At 47.3% G+C, this 21,894-nt stretch overlaps 1 protein-coding gene across 1 annotated transcript in view; it reads left to right on the forward strand.

Annotated features, from left to right (window-relative positions):
* TMEM178B (transmembrane protein 178B) overlaps positions 1 to 7,057 on the forward strand; it is a 652,763-nt gene extending 645,706 nt beyond the window's left edge. Inside the window, exon 4 of the mRNA XM_085651933.1 lies at positions 1 to 7,057. Coding sequence (XP_085508059.1) covers positions 1 to 254 — 254 coding nt within the window. The 3' untranslated portion in view covers positions 255 to 7,057.
* The last annotated feature ends 14,837 nt before the right edge of the window (positions 7,058 to 21,894 follow it).

The following is a 21,894-nucleotide window of genomic DNA, read 5'->3' on the forward strand; positions in this document are numbered from 1 at the left end:
GTACGTTCTGCATCATCTCACTGTGCACCTGTGTGGCAGGAATCAACTTTGACCTGTCGCGCTTTCCAAGATACCTGTATGAACTCCCGGATGACATCAGCCACGGCTATGGCTGGTCCATGTTCAGTGCATGGGGCGGGTTAGGCCTGACCCTTATCTCGGGCTTCTTCTGCACTCTTGCCCCTTCCATCCATCCTGTGCCGCGGACCAACTGCCCCAACAAAGCGCGGCCTGAAAATGGGACAGTGTGCTGAGGACTACAGAAGTAAATAAGAAACAATAGAACGCTGGATTGCAGCCTGAAATGAGCGCTGTGAATAATCCAGGATACCCATGTGCGTGGGAGCTCCCAGGATCCTCTCCCGCCTCTTGCATCATGTCACCCATCTCCTGGAGATGTCGAGTTCATCCTTTCAAGACTTCTACATAAGTCCTAGTTCATAACTATGATGACAAATATGAACAAACAACTTTGTATCCGGACAGCCATGGTGGTCGCCAATACTGAGCAGCCTGACTGCCAAGAAGGGGGAGAAAGGAGAAATCTGAGGGTGACCTCGAGAACTCAGACAACTTTATGATAAATCCAGAGTTCAGGCATGCTGTGGATAACCCCAGACTTAGAGGTGCTAAGGAAACCTGCCAGAGCTCATACATGCTGAGTATACCTCCAGTGCATAGATATACTGAGGATACCTCTCAGAGCTCAGGCATGCCCAAGTTACCCTTCAACTCAAGGTATGCAGACGACTGCCTCCAGAGCTCAACTTGCTGAGGAGAATTCCTAGTCAGGGAAGATGTGGATACCCCTTAGACGTTCGGTGTGCTGTGGAGGACCCCATCTGCCAGGGGCTGGTGGGATCAGGGGTCAGCTGTAGCTGTGAGGATGGAGTGCCTGTGGGTAGCTGGTGTTTTAAGACAGATGAAACTGGCTAGTGTAGTGATGGAGCATGTATACTTAGCATCTGCTGTTGTCTTGGGACAAGTGTGACTGTGGAGCACGTGTTTGTATTACAAATGGGTCCAGATGGAGGTGCGACTGCAGAGAAGTTAGAGGGTTGAGATTTGGTTTGCTTTAAGGCAGACCTAATTGTCGGATAAGTATGACTGTGTGGGTATGTGTGTATATCGAACATATGTAGCTGTAAGGTAGGCGAGGCTGTGTAGCATTTGGGCTATTTTGTCTGTGGAGCAGCTGTGGTTGTGATACAGGTGTGAACATGGGCCAAGTGGCCTGGGGCCTGGTATGACTGCATGACATGTGATGCCCTTGTGCTTGTATGGTAAGTGTAGCTAAGGGCCGGTATGAAGAGAGTGTTGGACAAGCCAGGTGTTGAGGTAGGTGTGTGTGTGGAGGGCTGGTATAGTGTTGGCTGAGGTGTTTGTGGAGTAGGCTGGACTGCTGAGCAGGCATGACTATACAGAGATTTTGGGGGGTGGCAAGTGTGACTGTGAACAATATGTGGTCAGTGTTTCTGGGGAAGTTGTGACTGTGGCAAATGTGTGTTTGTGAGGCACACATGACTTCTTTGAAGGTCCCCACTTCCCCATACTTTGACAATGTTTTGAAAATAAAAGTAACTGGAGGGGTCTGTTTACCAGTTTCCTCACATGATCTAGGCGTCCAACCTCCTGATTCAAAATGTTTTAGAGCAAAAGTCTGAATTTTCATGGACGTCTACTATTCGAATTAAAGAAGTTGAAAATGGAAATCACAAGAGAGGGAAGATTAATGATCCACTGTGAAATTATGTTGCAAGAATCTGGTGGGATGACTGTCCCAGTGCACAATGCGTCTCTCTTGCTACTGTCCAGAGCCAGTGTTACATGGAGAAGGCAGTGCAGGCATCGAGGGGTGGTGGGCAGGTGATATCTCTATACAGCTGTTAAGCGTTAACACGCTCACCACACCGGCTGGAGCAATATTCAGGGAATTACCTACAGCTAGCATACACCCAACTTCAGTAAATAACAACCAGAAGAAAGATTGCAGTGAGGCCTACGTCTGTGCACTACACCTTCACCATCTTGTCCATCTTCCTTTTATGTCACTAGCAGCAAGCAGTGCCCTTGTTTTCATCCTCTCTGGAACACACCAACTTTTCTAGCACATATTTCAACATTCAGATCCCAGTAGAGAGTGCTTCTGGGCAGTCATAAAAATACAAATGTTCAAATACTCCCAACAACCTTGCCCCAGTGATTTCTTAGTATGCTACTCCTGATTGGTGCTTTCCCTGAGGGTACATTATATCCAAAATGATTATTCTGATGCAGATGAACAAAACAATGAACCGTGTCTTGTGAGGTTAGTGAAACATCATACCAAGGAGAAGATCGCTTGGAGAGGCCCAGTTTCATTTTACCCTCATTGTATCTCTCAAAACTTCTCCATTATGTCATTTGGACTATTAACTGGGAGAGAATTTGTAAGTTCACTAAATATGAAGTGGCCGTCACAGAGGATCAACCTAAGCACAGACTAATCACTAGTTTGGAAGCTTTCCAGAGTTGGAGTATCAGGACTGGCCACCTGGGATCACTGGTCGAACCCGCAGGAGTTAGTAAGAGTTGTCATGTGGTAGATAGCTTTCTATGCCATTTGTTCTTGATAACCGGAGATTACAGAATCCTGGCGGTTTTTTTTTCAACACAGAAGATGTGCTTTGGTATGTGTTCAACATTTTAAAAAAAGATAGATCCTAGTCCATGACCAATTTTCTGCTTCAAAGTCTGTCAAAGGCTGCTAGTTAAAACATGGCTCGTTTTCAGCATTGTAAGGTGCAACCCCTTACACGCCCTTGGACACTAAATCCCTAAATGAATATTCAATTGTCTCAGGCCCAGCTGTTCTAGGATTCTCTAAGCATGGTTTTAAATAGAAGAAAAGATGTACAGGTCTTTCAAAGTACCTGCTTCTTTCAGAGAAATGACTGTACATTTCCTCAGAAAGAGCCCAGAGAGTCGCAGAACATGTTTGAGGCCCCAGCCTTAATTCTAGCTTTAACAAATGTCAAGAATTAGCTAGTCTCTATTTTTGAAGCTCCCTTTGGAGTTGAGGCCGTGGTCAAATGGCCCTCCTGGTTCATCTTTTTAGACCCCAGTTCTCACTCTTAAGTGCCGGTGCTCACAGCTCATGAGCAACTGCCCCTGCATGACCCAACTTTGTAGGGAAGACACCATTCCCTGTGAACAAAACATCAGTAGTACAACTTGTCAAACCTCATCCTAAAGGCATAGTCATTGATGGAGCAGTGTTGAACAGGGGTTACAGAAGATTGCATTCTCTCAGGTACCAACCTTTTGGCAACCATAATACTATGGTGAGCAGGCGAAGGAGGCAGTTATCAGAAATTCGATATCTACTCCCTCAGTGCGATCTGAGCAGCATCAACAACAAGATTTTCAAACTGCCTTTTTAATCTGACGTGTCTCTTTATCTTAGTCAACAGGTAACTGTTGCATTTATGATTCAGGGAGGTACAACAGCAAAATCAATTGATTAATTAGTCACATCAGTATCAATGCATTGTTCCAGACAACACACGTGTCACAGACTTTGCACTGCTTTTTCAAGGCTAAATCATAGAATCAATTTGACACCACATGTATATCCATGAATGCCAAAGTCATTATTGTGGCATTATAGTGATGATCTGTTGTGACTAAACTTTCATCATGGATTTCAAGAACATTACAACAGAATCAATTTCAGCTTCTGGAATGCAAAGTGTATGTAAGCTTCTGAGATAGCCATAATGAGACTTCTGTGTTCCCCATGATAAGGCTACTTGTCCATATCGGCGTGCACAATGGTGTGGCTAGTTTCAATTGGCCATATTTAAACCTCCCTAGGTACATCAACGTAGCACTAAAGTGCTGTTCAGGTGCCTCAACAAAAGTTACCATTGCGGGCCAGATGTTGGGGGCTTCGATATTCCTTCAGTTCTCTTTCAATCTTTACCTTAGTTGGATCTAGTATTCATCAAAACCAGGGCATCCTTTGGCAGTTCCAGTCTACGGTGGTGCTCTATGCAAATCATTTGGTTGTTCTTTGGAAGGCACATGCCTGGTGATGTAGTTCCCTTTAGTTTTTAATCGTTTCCAGTTATTCTTTTATAAATATTGCAAATTCAAAAGGTTTTGTGCGGAGGAGATAACTTCTCTGTACTTTTGAACACTTTTTAAAACTGTTGATTTGTTTGCCACTGGCTTAGGCTAGGCACTGAAGCAGACAAAGATATTTGTTTAACATTACCAAGGGTTTAAATGAACACGTGCATGCAGTGAGATCTACTTTTGATTTCCAGTTACATGGGGTAAGGAGCCATATACCTATGAGTATACTCCAGGCTTTTGGAATCCATTGTCTTACTCCTGTGAATCTGCCTGACCTTGTCCTGAGAAGTTCTAACTCGGATCAGGCTTGCTTTATAAAAGGGCCTCACATGGTGACGAACACACCGACAACCTTGTGTAGCCACACAATTCCTAATCAGTCTCCATTACATCCCAGGCTGTCTTCGCATTCGTACAAGCAACACCACTGTACCTCATCAAAGCCAGATTTTTCTATTGGCCAACCCTGATGTCTGAATCTACAGCACTGTTTTTAAATCACTCAACAGATATCAGAGCAAAAGATCACTAACCAAAGCCAAGACTAATCTAGGATTCCGCAATACCCAAATTCTCCAGCACCATTCGCCAACCATCACATATGTACTACAGCAAATCATCATTCGAAGGTCATGATTGTTCTTGTGTCTATTCCCTAGGTTTGCTCAGGCATTGCCACATTGAGACAGACACACCAGCCTCCATACCAACCAGACTCAGTGTAACATACCAATATATAAATCATTGAGCACCCTGTGCCAAGCAAGATGTAGACACTTCGGCACCTTTTACTAACTATGCAGCAGAAACAAAATACCAACCAGGCTACAAATCCTGCTGCACCATATCGTAACCATCATACAGTTATTCCTATGCAACATACAACCCTAATAGACGGACAATTCAGCACTCATCCCAAAAATGAAACTCATTCTACAACTCTCTCTTGATCAAAGGCACAAATACTTCTGTACCCCTTTCCAATCAGGGTGTAAATATTCTGTACCCAAAATGATGCATCAGCCCACACCTTCTCATGGCCCCAGTTGTTTAACACCTACACATTACAATTCCCTATAATGCTCTTCTCCCAAAGTAGAAGTTCATGCCCAGCATTCAGGTCAGTTTGTAGGGCCTGCATTACACAACACCACAGCTTATGATCAAGATGCCCATGCACCATCCACCGGTAAAACGTTAATGCTTAATAGACCACTCAATTGTCCCGGTTCTTTTCCTACCTCAATTATAGGAGCCAACCATCTAAAGAGAAAGGTTTAATCCATGGGGATATCTATCTATGGCTGAACTGCTCATGAGCATTCTTGGAGGATCAAAGCACCGGAAAGGTGAGGGTCCACCAGGGGGATTTTTCTGTACAAAAGCTCCTTAGCACTATTATAGCATCAACGTCATTCAAAGGGTGAGGCCTGTCCATGGGGATTACTATCTGCAACTACCTCCTAGTACCACTGTAGCAACCAGTCACCTAAAGAGAGAGGACTCTCCTTGGGGATTCTGCTCTAGGACTGCTCCTTTGCACTATCTGATTATCCAAGCATCCTTAGGCAGATCACTCCCCTTGGAGATTTCCATGAATGTTCCCTAGAATCATTAGAGGATCCATTTACCCATATCCATGGAGATTCTTCCCTATTACCTACTCTAGAGGCCAACCACCTTTGGTGAGAGTACCGATTCCTGGAGATTTGTTTGACAACTCCTTAGCATCGCTGGAGGATCCCTCACCCATTTGGAGAGCATCACCCATGAATTCTTCTCTATAAACTCTCCATAGGACTAATGTGGGTGCCAATATCCTTTGGGGAGAGCAACCACCCATCGAGATTTCTGTGACTGTTTCCTAGCACTATTAGAGAATCTAATCACCCGTTTGGAGAACACCATGCATGGATTCTTTGAAATCTCCCTAGGACTACTTCAGAGTCCTGTCATCTTTGGGGGTGCACCCACCCATGAAGATTTCTTTCTCACATCTCACTGTAGATTCCTCTCAATGCCTTTTCAACAGAGCTATTTTAGAGGTCAAGTATGTACACACCACCCATCCACTCGGATTTCTTTCTATGCCTGCTCCCTAGTACCCGAATAGGAGTCCAGCACCTAGAAGCAGAGCACATGTCTAGGGGATTTCTCTCTGTCTGCCCTTCCACTACCACCATCATAGAAGGCCAGTACCTAGAGAGAAAGTCGCACATCTAAGGGGATTCCTAGCTATGTCCTCACTCCCGCACACATGTCAATCACCCAGGGGTCCAGCTGTTAGGTTTCCTCCCTGGCTTCCTGTCCTAGCATCATCACAGGAGCCAATCAATACGGGGTCCATCTCTTGCCCGCAGGGATTCCTCTGTACGTCCTCTATAGCACAATACTAGGAGCCAAAAACACATAGCAACAACTGCCATTCATGGGGGTTCAACTCTTCATCTTCTGCTGTGGAATCAATGGAGGTACCAATAACCACCAAGGACTAACCACCCCTTTGTGGATTATTCTCACTGTCTCCTCTCTTTCAGCATCTTCTCTGTAAGCGACAGCATACAAGAACAATAGCCATGTTTAGGGTTTCATCCCTATTTCTTCTCCTCCAGCACCATTGTGTGAGCCACAAACGTAGAGGGGCCACACTCACTGGGTTTCAGCCAGTAAAAGACTACAAAAGATGGAAACCCAAGTAAGACTTACTAAAGACAATGTCAAAGGAAGAATTCCTCTTGCAAAAACATCCAAACAGTCAGAGAACATTTTGAAATACCTGGCTGCGAACGCTTCCTCCATTCATGTCTGCTGTCCAGAAAGCCCGTCTGGTGAATGAATAAAAACTGTTTTTTCCCATGGAGTATAAAACAGAAAAACAAAACTGTCAGTTGTGGAATGTAAACTGATGAAAAATATTCAATAAAGTCCATGTTGTGTGTTCGCCATTTTGCGTCAGTGTATGTGTGTCTGCATGTGTGTATACCAGGTTGCTCACCTCCAGGGACCGCTGCCTTCTCGCCCAGGTAAGACAACATGCTTCAGTACACGATTACTCTGCTAGTTTCATGCCATTCACAGTTTCTGGGGAGGAATGAGTGCTTCTATGACATTGCAAGGAGCCATTTGGGAATGTTGCCAGCATCATGGCCTGAACCTGCATTCTACATTGCTTTTGGGCAAGGGTCCATGCACAGGATTGCACCTACATCCTAAACTGAAGCATCCTGGTCCACTGTATCTGTGCAACATCAAACACAGGTGAAGCTTTGTTGGGTCTTCATCAACCGGTTCTAGTCCAGTTCTATACAGCTGTCAGTGCATCTCAGTCCTGACCTGGAATCTTAATCCTGACCTGGAACCTATTTTAGTATTTGAATCCTAGTCTGCTCTGCCTAAGATCCTAAAACCTGTCCCTTTCTACCTCTTGCCATTAGTTATCTGGGAAATGGTGCAGTGCTGCCAACAGTTGTTAGTGCTTGTCTGTATGTACATTTCTGGACAGCACAGCGATATCGAATGGATCAAGGTTTGCAGCTGAGCTTGGTCAACATTTAAATACATTCAATAAATGTGAAGCCCTTTAGGCTCTACAAGAAAGACAGAGAATATTTATGTTTTCAAACCATAAGGGTTTACTAAAAGTTAATTGTTTACAGAATGCAAAAATCATGTTAGCATTTGTCAATAATCAGAATGCGTATGCTTCAGATAATATGCTATTCAGTTAATCAAAATCCTATAATTCAGAGGACGAACCAGCATAGGGTCACCTCAAATGAAAGATAAAAGGGAAGTTAGTTCTCTCTCTCTCTCTCTGTTCTCTTGGGGCCAGGTGTACGACCCTAAATTGCGATCGCAAACGGGCAATCGGCACGTTTGCGACCGCTATTTAGGGCATGGCCATGTACAAACCTCATTTTGCGAATCGGTAAATTTTACAGATTCGACAAGTAAGGTTTGCGACTCGCTATTAAGAAGGAGAGAGCCAAGGGCGTCCCTTCCTAGTAGTGACTCGCATTTGTATGTATGAATGTTTTGCGACAAAACACTTGCAATTTACCACTTACTTCAAGTAGGTGGTAAACCATTCGCAATGAGAAGCGGTCCCGAGGGGACCCCTTCCCCTTTGTGAATGGGTCAAAACCATTTTTTGACCCAAGCGCGACGCGGCTTCAGCAAGGCTCGGGGGTGCCCTATGGCTAACATGCTGCGTCAATCCTTACGCCTGCTTCAAGCAGGCGCAGGGTTTTGACGCACCATGGCCGTAAAATTGACTCAGTGAAATCTTGTAGATTACGAGGCGTTCCTGCGAGGGAACACCCACCCTGCGCTAGAAAGCCCACATGAAACCTGACGCAGGTTTCATGTGGCGCAGGGGTTTACAACGTGATGCATCTCCATAGATGTGACGCAATGGCGGCGTAAATGTGTCGCAAAGGGCTTATAAATCTGCCCCATAGTGTTTATAAGGAAAATACGCTTTCCTAGAGAAATCAATTATTCAATAGTACAGAAGGAATGCCCAGCAATTAAATGGACAATGGAGGCCCTACAATATTACTTAGAAGGTTAGGAGTTCAAACTGAACACAAATCATGTCCCTCTCACAAAGATAGATAGGGAGAAACAATGCAATGTTAGATCACAAGATGGTTCCTGGCCCTCCGACCCTTTTGAATCATTACATGCCAAAGGGAAGGAAAGAAACAGGACAACACTGACTCTCTATCCGCATTGTTTTTATAAATTTGTGTGAATCTCCTTATTGAGGAGTGTGAACTGCAGATGTCTAACACCCCTCTCTGATAAGCTTAAGGTTACTTGACCACACTACCCCCTAAAAGAGCACATTGGGATTGCTAGAGCAAGCCCCAGTCCACACAAAAGGGATACCTGGGCTCTTTGCACAGTTTACCACATTTGGTACACTATATAAAGAGCCAGCTTCCTACACCTACTTTGCTGGATGATTATGTGCAGTACGGGCTTCAATGGGTCAGTGCGGGGGGCAAAAGGCAGGAGGGCTGCTCAGCCGCACGGACTGAGGCGGAGCAGGCCAGAAAGAGATGGGTGTGGCAGGACCAAGCCAAACGGAGCAGTGGGCCCCCACATCCTCCTAAGACCGAAGGATATAAAGGTGAACACAGCCCGGCCAGGTTGGTCTCTAGGCAAGGCCTCACAGTTGGGTCCCAGGGCAAAGGTGTATGAAGGCGACCCTGCGATCGATACTCAAAGCGTTGTAGCGGTATCCCCCAAGACAGGCACGCTCAAGTCTAGCGCTTTTCCCTCATCAGGAGCAAGAAAGCCAGTCGAAGGAAAGGCCGCCTAGGAAGGTCAGGTCTAAGGCAGAAAGAGCGTAATAAGAAGGCAGTCACCCGCAGAAGCTGATCTCCCAGCCAGCAATAAAAGCAGCGGCTAATATAATGCAGAGGGGGAGAAGGGTGGTTGCCACCACACTCAATGTTAATCAGGCCCCTTCTTGTGTCCCTGCGGGGGTGTCCCAGTCTCCAGCGCGAAGGCGATCACAGGTGAGGGAGGAGGCCCCCCAATGTCCATAATGCTCACTTGCACCAAGGGAGAGGCCCGCTCACCTCAGGTGCCATAAATTGCCTCCGCTTTGGTCTTCTCTGCCCCCACCTGAGGGCAAGGTTCAGGCTTCACAGGGATAAGGTGGCACCGTCGTCTAATAGAGGTGGTGAAAGAGGCATTCAGAGGGCCGCCTCGACATGCTGATGCAGTGAAATCACAATGCTGGGCTTTCGGCCGAGACCTCGTGGTGGCGGGAATGGTGAGCAGTGCTCATAGTCAGGGCCCCTTGTACTCCTCCCCGGGGCCCTGAAGCCATTGCTCAATTAGCTACAGCAGGGAAAGAGGCTGTCTGGTCCTCGTGGCTCAGCAATACCACTAAGTTTGCATAGGCCTCGGTTGTTTAAGCCACCACATTCCCGGCGGCATCTGAATCAAAATGGAGCTCCCTATCCAAAGTGGAGACAGGCACCAAAATGCCACCAGCAGCGATTGGGAGTCAGCGTATCACAGTGGTTGTAGGGTCCTTACCAAGTCCTTCTCGGCACCGCTGGATGTCAGTTGGGCCTTACAGGTGAGCGATAACAAGCTTTAGAGGCCACGGGAATCCGGAGCTTGGACGATCAGCATCCTATTTCATTCCTAGTCAGGCCATGCCCCATACCATGTTTTCTAACATTCACATGGTTATGTGTTAATGTCAAAATTAGCACAATATTTAATAAAAACATTTTTGCCAATCCCTCACACTGATAATTCTGGGAAACACCACAAATCACATTTTAACTAATTGAACCCTCCAATTACACAGAAGTTGTTGATTTCTGCAGCTTGCGCCTGGACTCCTCTAACCTGTTAATCTCACAATATACCCTTTCTTGAATGCCATCCAATTTATACTCTTGACTCTATCTCTTTCCTCTTGTGGCCAACAGCTGATTTTCTAAATTGCAATTTGACCCACACTTTGCAGAAACCATTTTGATCCCTCTTATAAAAAGAAATACAAATATAACACAAGATGAATATAATCTTGAATGTTTCTCCTTCAATGTCACTAAACCACACTCCAATTTCAGAAAAACCTTTCCCTATCACTTCCCAGGCACCAATCTCCTCTAAGTCCGTCACCTCACAAGAGATATCTGTCATGTTAGTGATGAACTTGTTAATTTGGTTACTTGTATCAGGTACATACGTGCAGCATTGCTGAACGTGAAGCATTTGTCAGACTCCACCTGCTGATGCTGATAAGATATCTAAAGCAAGCCTGTTGTGCAATACCATAGTGATTATAACCATAAGCTCTGTGTTTATAGCAGTTAAAGCTCCAGCCCTGTTAGCTGCCTAATAATTTACTAAAGTAGACAACCTTTGTGATCTTCAAATCATTTAAAACTACACCTACAGAAGGTATCATAGGTCCAAATATACCCCCGACTACTTGTGCTTTTCCATGAGCCGCTACTCTCATCATTTATGTCATCTACCTGATATACCTTAGGAAACACTAAGACTAAATACCAAATACCTACTCAATTTTGCAGAAACTGAATGTAAACAGTTTTCCCACACACATCACAAACTTCTCTACTAACAGGCTCTTTCCCATCACCCATAACTGTGAATCCTTGTACACAATCACTAAAACTCACCATTTTTAACATGATCTTTCTCTCTTACCACAGGCAAGTTTCCCTTCCTTTTCAAATCTAGGCTAAGTTTTTGGATGTATTCCCAAATCCTTGACTGCTTCTTCTTTATTCACCCAACCCATTCTTTCTCCCTTCTTTCCTCTTTCCTTAGTTTTCATTCTTTGATTCAACTCTACTACAAAGTCTTTCTCAGCCCTATTCAGCTTACACAAAGCCTTATAAAAGGCTTTATTAATTAGGTTACTTGCATCAAATTGTGTGATAGGGCTAATATAGTGTAACATTTCTCTACAGACTTTGCTCCTGCATTCAGAGGTAAATACTTAAACATAGCTACATCACCATAAGATATATCAAAATTTGAGAAGAAAATGCGCAAAGCGATCGTGAAGATAAAACAAATTCATGACTACAGGTGAGGGAATAAGTAGGAGGCAAGTGATTATAGATTTAACCAGCTGCCGTAGACACAGGCAAATACATTCAAATATAAGTTTTGGGCACCCATTACTTTGGAATACTCATGTAACAGTATAAAATAAACATTGTCTGAAAAATTCCCGTCTTTGTGTAATAATTTCATATTAAAACTACATTGTTCTTCTAAATACGTCAAGTTAGATCTAGTTTCAATTGAAGCACGCTCTACAGGAGTGTAAAGAACCACTAGTAAGCCAATCTTTAATTAAACTATGGCTATTGCCATGACTACTAATATAACTTTGCAACCTTTCTGTGAGGTTGACAACATGGTTTTTTTCAAGTCAGATCAGAAAAGAAAAATCTAAAATCCACTTGTTGACACTACTGTGTAAATCAGCAAACTTTTCAATTCTTTTTACTATTAGTTGTGGTTAATTTTAGCATTAGGAACCTACAATCTTCAACTGGATACCTAAAGGGAAATTCTACTCTTCTACTGAATACCTTTGGGAACCTAATATCTTTGTCTGGATACCTAAGGTGCAACACATGAAGTCTAAACATCTGAACATGTGGCACTCGAGTTCTTTAATCAGAACTTCATTCTATTATTTTATCTGTAGTTGATTTGTTCATGGGGGTTTTTAAAAACACTTTAATGATCTTCCGTTTTATAAGTTCCCAGTTCAGGATTACTTTAAAAAAAAACAGGTCCACTCAGGAGCTGAATATCTTCAGTTTGACACTCTTTGCCTCTTTGTTCTTCTGACTTCTGGTTATTCACTGTCACTAGCACCGTTTGGATGTCTCAAGTTCTTCCCTGATCGTATCTGGGAAGCGTTCGTCTCACACAACGGTTCTCAGTTTCTCAAAGCATTTCAGCCACTTCTCTTCACTCTGCATTCTAACATCTGGAGTGTTTGCAGTCTCTTCAGGTTTGTGGTGCAGACTCTGGTTACAGATGCTTGGTTTATTGTGGTCATTCTCGGTTCATCTACTTCAGATTGTGTGCCTGTCACTACTTGACTTTGGTACCCCTGTGTATTGTTTTCTACTCCCTCTGAATGGCCATTCTGTGCTTTAGTTTGACTATGTGAATCGCTGGTTGTTGTCACCACTTCTTGTCTCACTCTCTGACTCACTTAGCAGCAGTGTTCATCACAAGGATGACCTGGAAAGGTCCCTTCCAACATGGCTCAAGGCATGTCTTCCTGGCGTGTTTCTTCAACAAGCCCAATCTCCTGGATATAAGTCATGCCACAGCTCTTGTCTTACAGATAGGGTCTCCAAGTGAACCTGATGAGAAACAAAATGCACCACTGTCTTGCTTCGCCTCTCAGATAATACAGAATCTCCCACACGGTGGCTCAAGCCCACGGAGAAGCAGGATACATAAACATGCAACACCTAGAATAGGGTTTTATTTTACATAATGCAAAGACTCTCTTTTTAGAATAAGGCTTGGGGTTTCATTTTACACAATGCTCTCTAACAGAAAGGCTTTCCCAGATGTCAAATGCACAACCTTCAAATACATATATATATATATATATATATATATATATATATATATATATATATATATATATATATATATATATATATATATTCTCCAAACTTTAGAAAAGCAATCGACGCCGTGTCTGTGCAATAGATTCTTTATTGCCAGCTGAAAAGCTAGACGCGTTTCGCCTGACCCGCAGGCTTGTTCACTAGCAATTTGGTAAAGTTTTCATGGCAATTTAAAACACTGAATGACGATCCGGTCACATGGTGAACTACAGGTAATGAAATAAACAACAGACTCGTAGTTCAACAAACTACGATAATGCAAAGATAAATTCCAGGCAAGTGCCACAAAATACACAAAATGAATTCATTAGCGTTGATGCAAAATATGATAGCATTATTAGGCTCAGTAAATCTGAGGATTTTTATCGCATAGGCGTTGCTAACAGAACAGTTTTATAACAAATAAGATTACCAGAATGGTACCATCCTCTTTGTTAATCCATCAAGGTCTACCGGATAAGTAAACGGTCAACCAGGGTGGCATAAATATTAATAAGTTGGTCTAGTGATCAAGCACTAAATATAGTTCTGGCTAATTAACCAAAAAAATAATAAACCAACAAACAAATGCAACACCAAGCAAAGCAAGTACTGCCCAAGTGGGCCAAAATGAACATCAACAATGTGTATGCAACAGTCTGACTGTAAATATTCATGATCCAAATTAGTGACGAAATCAAACAATAAACAAAACAATACTTAAAACCAAGTTAAGAAAGAACGGGAGGATCCTATAAATGAGTGTGTAGATCTTCTTCCATATTAAGACCATGTGGTGTTTTGGTATTAAGTCTGATGATGTAGCAAGATTCCAGCTTGCGCAGTTTCTTTTCCCGGTTCCCACCCCGGCTACCCACTGGGACGGTATCAATGACATAGTAGAGGAGACCCTCAGCATTTTTATTATGGTATTTATCAAAATGCCGTGCCACGGGGTAGGTTTTATCCCAATTTTTGATAGCACGAAGGTGCTGCAACACTCTCTTATGCACCGGCAAGATGGTAGAACCCACATACTTAAGGCCGCAAGGGCATTGTAGTACGTAAACCGCATAGTCGGTTTTACACGTAAAATGGCCCTTGATTTGTTGTGTAGGCTTATGGGAAAAACCTGCAGGAAAACAGGTAGTGTTTTTTCCATACACACAAGCCTTGCATTTATGGCATTTGATAAAACCCTCTTTTTTATTTAGCCAAGAGCCTAGTTATTTCTTTTGATTACTGGGTAACATGTTACTAACTAGTGCTTGATGCAAAGATCTAGCCTTTCTAAAGGTAAATTGGGGTCTCCTTTGAACAAGTTTACCCAACACTGGATCACTCCGAATCAGGTCCTTAAAATTGAAAAAGTTCTTTGCTGTAACACCCAACAAACTAGTACCACCTGTCCATGCATCCATGCAAATACAATTTCAAAACTTGGGAGTAGAAGATATGAACCTTATGCTTGAGCTGCAACAACTGGTCAACCAAGATGATGCCGTTGCAGGATCTGTTGGAACAACTGAAAACACCAGTGCAAGTGAACTGATGACATCTCTGGCCTATAAGGAAGGAGTGAAATGTCCAGCTAACTATAACATGTGTGAAACCTCTGGTTTTTTCATTGAATTTGCAAGGTTTTTTAAATGCTAATTCCTAACTATAACATGTGTGAAACCTATGGTTTTTTCAGTGAATTTGCAAAGTTTTTTAAATGCTAATTCCTAACTATAAAGTGTGTGAAACCTCTGTTTTTTTCAGTGAATTTACAAGGTTTTTTAAATGCTAATTCCTAACTATAACGTGTGTGAAACTTCTGGTTTTTTCAGTGAATTTGTAAGGTTTTTTAAATCTTTTTTTAAATTTTTTCTTTTGTGTTTTTTTTTTTTTACAATATGCTACCTATGTATATAATCATTGATTTACTGTATCCTGCAATATAGAAAGATTAACCTTTTTTAAATAAATGGTTAGATATAGTTGAATAACATTGTTTTTTTTTTTTGAAATATTTTTATTAAATTTGCAAACACAAAAGAAAATAAACACCTCTCATCGATCTTCAGGCGTAGCATGAGGTTACTCCAAACGGAATTCAACAGTGCAGTATAGTTACAAGTGAGACATAAAGACATTTCATACGTAGCATATCGTCGTTCCCAGCCCGAACCCGTGCATCCGACAAGTACCCTACTCTTGGTCACTGAGTTCAGCATCTGACGCGTCTGGTGGGGGCTCACATATATTCCCTCTGTATACATTCCACCCACTCCACACCTGGGACCATTTCCGGGGGCACCCTCTATGTATATATACCGATTTTTCAACCACCATTACTTGGTCCATGTCACGTAACCATTGCGCCAGGGTAGGCGCCTGCCCCGAACCCCATCGCTGGGCTATATTGCGTTTTGCCAGCATAAGCCCTAACGTCACCCATAGCTGCGTCATTCTCTTATGATCAGTTTGTTCCCATATGTTAAGGAGACATCGCCGAGGCTCAGGGGGTGTCACGATTCTGGTCACCTGGGAGAGCGTATGCATCACCTCCCTACAGTAGACCGTGATGGCAGGGCATTCCCATATGGTGTGGAAGAAAGATCCCTCGTGGCCACAGTTCCTGAGACATTGCGGGGACTCCGCACGCTGTAGTTTAAATAGGAGTGTACGGGTGTAGTAGGTGCGGTGCAAAATTTTAAGTTGGACTAGTCTGAACTTGGACGATATGCCCACCTCCCTGGGGGACGACAGCGCGGACTGCCACTCCGTCTCATCTAAGTCCCCAAGTTCTGCCTCCCATTTACTCTTAAGGGTCAGGAAAGGATCAGGGCGATTATTTATTATTTTCCTGTATGTGAGGGACGTCGCTCTTTGAATAAGATGTTCTGTCAGGAGCTGGTCCTCTAGGGGCGATGACTCCGGGAGCCGTGTCCCCGGTGGAATCGCCGCCCGGAGAGCGTGGTGGATTTGTAAGTATCGGAATGATTCAGATTCAGCCAAGTCGTACTCCGTCTGCAATTGGGGAAAAGTGACCACCTCTCCCCGTTTCCAGAGGTCCCCGACCCTGGAGATACCGATCAGGTCCCATTGATGGAATCCCTTGGTGGTGCGGAGCACCCCGAGCCGTTTCGTGTCCCAGAGAGGCATAGCCTGGGTAATCCTTCCGGCCCAGCCCATTGCGCGCTGTGCTGTGAACCATATCCGGAGGGTGTGTGACGCGGGCCCCTCCGGATTGTGTCCTTTTTTGTGGTTGTATTGCGCTCCCAACACCCCTTCCCCCCCCAGCAGCTGCCTATCCATGCGGTAAGCAGGGTCATCTTGAGGCGCATGGAGCCATTGGTTTATAATCATAAGTTGCGACGCCCAGTAATAGGTCTTGATATCAGGGAGAGCTATACCGCCATCGTACCAGCCACTGGTGAGCTTGTGTAGAGCTATCCGTGGTGCCTTGTCCTCCCATAGGAGGCTGGTAACCTCTGCGTTGATAGCCGTGAAATAGGAGGGTGCCACCGGGAAAGGGGTATTTTGTAGCATGTATAGGAATCTAGGGAGGGCCAGCATTTTGAAGAGCGAAGCCCTTCCCAGCAATGTCAGGGGCAAGGAGCGCCAGTGTTTGACGTCGGCACGTAGCCTTTGCAGGGGCTTCATTAGATTTTCAGCCATAAATTTGTCGCGATCCGCCATCACATAAATGCCAAGATATTTGAAGCCATCAGAGGCCACTCGGATATTACAACTCCTCGGAAGGCGAGGCGGGGAGCCCTGGAGCATGTAAAGGATGGATTTCTCCCAGTTGATCTCATAGCCTGACCTCCTCCCGTACGATGCACATATGTCGAGGAGACAGGTAATGGAGCGTGCCGGCGAGGCAAGGTACAGGAGGACATTATCGGCGTATAGGGAGATACGGTCCTCCCATCCCATCGTCCATTTGAGGCCCCGTATCACAGGGTCCTGTCGTACCCATGCCGCCAAAGGCTCTAGTGCCAGCGCAAAAAGGAGCGGAGAAAGAGGGCACCCCTGTCTCGTCCCCCGGCCCAAAGGGAAGGCGTCCGAGACGTGGCCGTTGACTACTACCTGCGCAAGTGGCTGGGTGTAGAGAAGCTGGATCCACGCGCAAATCTTGGGGCCCAGTCCCATGTGACGAAGAACAGCAAACAGGAAAGGCCATTCTACCCTGTCGAACGCCATCCGCGCATCTAGTGACAGGATGGCCGCGTCCTCCTCTATCGAGGAGCGGCACGCAACAATTCCATGTAGACGTCGTATGTTTAGGGCAGTGTTTCGGTGGGGCATAAATCCCGACTGGTCCGGGTGTATTAGGGTAGAGAGGTATGGCTGTAGTCGTGTCGCCAGCACCTTGGCTAGGATCTTCGCCTCCGCATTCAGTAATGAGATCGGGCGGTAAGATGAACATTCGTGCGTCGGTTTGTTAGGTTTCGGGATCGCCACTATCGTGGCCATCCTCTGATCGCGGGGGAGGATCCCGGTCGATAGACCGTCCCTATACATGGCTAGCAGGTGCGGGACCACTAGGGAGGAGTTTTGTTTATAGTATTCAATCGGGATTCCATTAGGCCCCATCGCCTTCCCGGTGCGGAGGGCCAGAATCGCAAGTGTGAGCTCCTCAGCCATCAGGTCCGCATCCAGGGCCGCTACGCCCGAAGGGGGCAGTTGAGGCATTGTGATGTCCCGAAGGAAGAGCTCATTGTCTGCGACGGTACAGGAGGCCTCCGGAGTGTATATCGTTTTGTAGTGGGCCGCGAAAGCCCCGGCTATTTGCCTGGGCTCCGAGGTAAATTCCCCGGTTCCGAGCTGAATCCGGGCCACCCACCGCGCCGCACGTTCCCCTCTTTCCAGCCATGCCAGGAGTTTGCCGGCTTTGTCCCCTAGTTCGTAGATCGTATGGTGAGTTGCCACCTGTTTAGCGCGTGCTGCCTCCCAAAGATGGGATCTGTATTCCTGCTGTGCCATGCGGACTTTATGTGCAGAGTCCTCGTCTGCCTGCGTGGCATGAAGCGCTTCCGCCTCACTCACCCCTTGCTCGAGCTCCAGCACAGCGAGTCGCTGGGTTTTCTTGTGCGCCGTAATGACGGAGACGGACTGCCCTCGTAGGACTGTTTTAAAGGCCTCCCAGAGGGTTGCTGGGCTCCCGACAGAGTCAGTGTTTTCAGTGAAATAGTGTTTGGTCGCCGTTTTAAGGGTCTTACTGATTTTAGGGATTTTGAGAAACCCGGGGTGAATCGGGAATACGGTGCGGTTACAGAGGTCGACGGTAGCAAACGAGATGACCACCGGTGAGTGGTCCGAAATGCCCCTAGGGAGGTGTGATACTTCAGTCATCCCTTTGAACCCAGCGGGTGATGTGAAGATATAGTCTATGCGGGAAAGAGTGTTGTGTGCTCCGGACAGGAAGGTGTACTGCCTCTCCTCTTGCCTATATGCCCTCCATGTGTCTATGAGGCCCAGCGCCCCAGTAAATTCTCGAAGAATGGAGGTGTCACCGCCGTGCGCCCTGCAGGACGACCTATCAAGCGAAGGGTCCACAGTCGCGTTAAAGTCTCCGCCCATGACAAGCTCGCCCTGTGGCAGCGCCAACAGGAATTCACCCAATGCCCTGAAGGAGGTCTGGTGCAGTGTCGGGGGGATGTAGACGGTCACTAAGTTGTACACTTTCCCCTCCCATTGGCAGGTCAGTGCCGCAAAGCGACCATGCTCCTCTCGACGAGAGTCAAGAAGAATGAGGGGGGAGCGTTTGTTGATCAGTATGCCCACCCCTCTGGATCCGGTTGTGAACTCAGAATGTATCGCCATCTTGAACCCCCATCTGTCCAGGACTTTGGTGGTAGTGCCCACTTAATGTGTTTCTTGCAAGAGTGCCACCGCAGGCCCTCTGCGCTTAAGATACTGCAGCACTAATCCCCGTTTGATCTTGTCCCCCAACCCATTAACGTTCCAGGACAGAATACTGAAAGAAGGACAGCGCTGCTGTGTATGGACGTCTAGTAGTTTAACATTAGTCTCTGGTGTCATAGTGGGTGACGCCATAGTCGTGTATGGATGCGGGAGATGCGCACGGTCGTGTGTCGCCCTTGTGTGCCTGCACATGTCTAACAAGCCTAACAGACCAATGAGTAGTTGACAAACCTAAAAGAAAACACAAACCAACATTCCGAGTAAACCCCATACCCCCCACCCCCCTCCCTGCCTCCCTGCCCAGCGGATTTAGAACTACCCGCCACCCCAACTCAGCAGAGTGCTTAGTTCCCATTAACTTGGTACTTGCGTGTGGGGGGAAGCCGCTCACAGTCCCGCCGCCGATCCCCACACCATATGTTCGTCCCTTCATATATCCAAATGTACGGTGAGTCAACAAGGTCAAGAATCTGCAGCCCCTGTTCGCCTCTAGGCCTCATTGGCCGCCGGGCGCACCCAGGCCAGGCCCATCCACCATCCCCAACGATGGCTGTTCGTGTATAGGCTAGACTTCAAGGCACGCCATCCTCTGCTCTGGACTCCTCGACATCTAAGTTCCTAGGGGAGGCGGAGAGGCCGCCAGGGGCACGCTCCATGCGACTTTTCGCTCTCGCTGGACGCCATCCCTCAAGCCACTCCGACACCTCTGCAGGCGATGCAAAGAACCATATGCGACCCTCAGCCTCTACCCGCAGCTTCGCCGGGAAGAGCATGGAATATTTAAGTTCTCGAGTCCGGAGTTCGGCCTTGACCGCTGTGAAGTCTCTTCGCTGCCGCATCACTGTCGCTGTGTAATCCGGATAGAGGGTGACTGTGCTGTTATCCACCCGGTGTGGGGGCGCACCGCGGGCCGCCTGGAGGATTGCATCGCGGTCGCGAAAGTTGAAAATGCGGGCCAGGATCGGGCGCGGGGGGGCCCCCGGTCGAGGCCTACCACCCGGTACTCGGTGCGCCCTTTCTACCGAGAAGAATTTTGAGAGCCCACGAGGCCGCAGCTGTTCGGTGATTAATTTTTCCACAAAGAGGTCCAAAGCCGGGCCGCGTTCACTCTCCGGTACGCCAACGACCCGGACGTTGTTTCTTCTGGACCTGCCTTCCTGGTCATCCAGCTTGGCCAGCAGCTGTTTTTGCACCTGTTCGAGAGTTTGTATGCGTTTCTGATGGTCGGCCGTGTCATGGGTGAGGGTTGCCATGGCTGCCTCAACTTCGGTCAGTCTGGAGTTGATTTTAGCGACATCAGCCCTGAGGAGTGTAACCTCCGTGGAGATCGTGCCGATCGAGGCCTGCATCTGGGTCAGCGTGGCCATGACATCCGCCAGCGTAAACTCCGCAGTCTTATCCGGGGGGGGGTCGCACCCTGGTCCTTGAGGAATGCGTACTTCTCAAGCTTCGCTTGTGCCCCTCCGTGGTGGCCCTTTCCCCCCATGTTGTCCGGCCCTCGTCGTGCCCGCACCAGGCCCGCCTGGGCCCAGGCGACCCGGGGTGTGTATGGCACGCGTGCGGGGTGAGCCCGGAGATGGCTCCGCTTGCTTCCGGGGAAGTGAGATGTTGCAGATAGGAGTTGTGGAAGCGCCCACTCTGGAGTCCTCAAAGCGCTCGGGCCGTGCCACTCGAGGCAGAATAGACTAGTATGGTTTGTCTTTCGGGCCGCTCCTTGCAATGTCACTGCTATATGCAGGGCCGGCTGGGCGTTAAAGACTGCGCAGTCTTCCAGGTGCGTTATCGCCGGCAATAATATCAATCTGAGCGCCTACGACCCATCCACTGCGTCCCAAATGTCACAAGCATACAAGCAGCAGCAGACCACGTGGTGCAGGCCAGGCGTACCAGTGGGCACGACTCCTATCGGGACGAGTGGCCCGAGAATCAGCGGTGGTTGCGCTACCTCCAGACGCCCACTATGTCCGTCCCACGCAGCAGTGTTGGTCGAAACTGAGGCGGTCCGAGTCCGGACGAGGCAACGTCCCCCCCCACGAGGGCGATGTCCTCCTCTCGTGGCGTCTGAGGGCAATGTTCCCGGGGGAGACACAACCCCAGCCGGGGCTCGGGAGAGGTCCGATGCTTCAAGCAAGAGTCCGGCAGTTCTTGGCACTATTCCCCCCAGGGCCTTATTTATAGCTTAGCGCTCCCTGCACCAGCCCACTCTCAGTACGCGGGCATCATACCGGGCGCATCCGGCATCGGGTGCGCACTGTCTCTCTGGGCGGGCGCAAAATGGCTGTAACGCGCACCTTCTGGGTTCCAGGGTAGTCCGGGTGGGAGCGCTCACTCAGCAGTCCACTAACCTCTACGTCGAAGGCCTCTCTACGACGCCTCCACCCCGACGCAGGCCGCCTCGTGGCTCAGATCTCATTCCAGGTCGCCGCGTCCAGGCCAGGGGGGGGGATGGGGGGACACCGAGACTCCCCTCCGAGCTCCCAGCACGTCGATCAGGCTCCCTCGCTCGTGAAGTGGGGACCGGTGAAAACCGCAGCCAGAGCGGGCAAAGCCTCGTCCCCCCCTCCGCAGGGACCAGGAAGGGGCCAAGTGAGTCAGGTCTCCGCAGCGCCGGGGACCGGCCTGCTCCGAAGTGCCGTCCCGCACGCAGGGTGACGCAGCTCCGCCCCGAGGTCACTCCAGCCCGGGGAGCCGCGGCCCAGCG

This window comes from Triturus cristatus, chromosome 4_1, assembly GCF_964204655.1.
Source record: "Triturus cristatus chromosome 4_1, aTriCri1.1, whole genome shotgun sequence".
Classification (NCBI taxonomy): domain Eukaryota; kingdom Metazoa; phylum Chordata; class Amphibia; order Caudata; family Salamandridae; genus Triturus; species Triturus cristatus.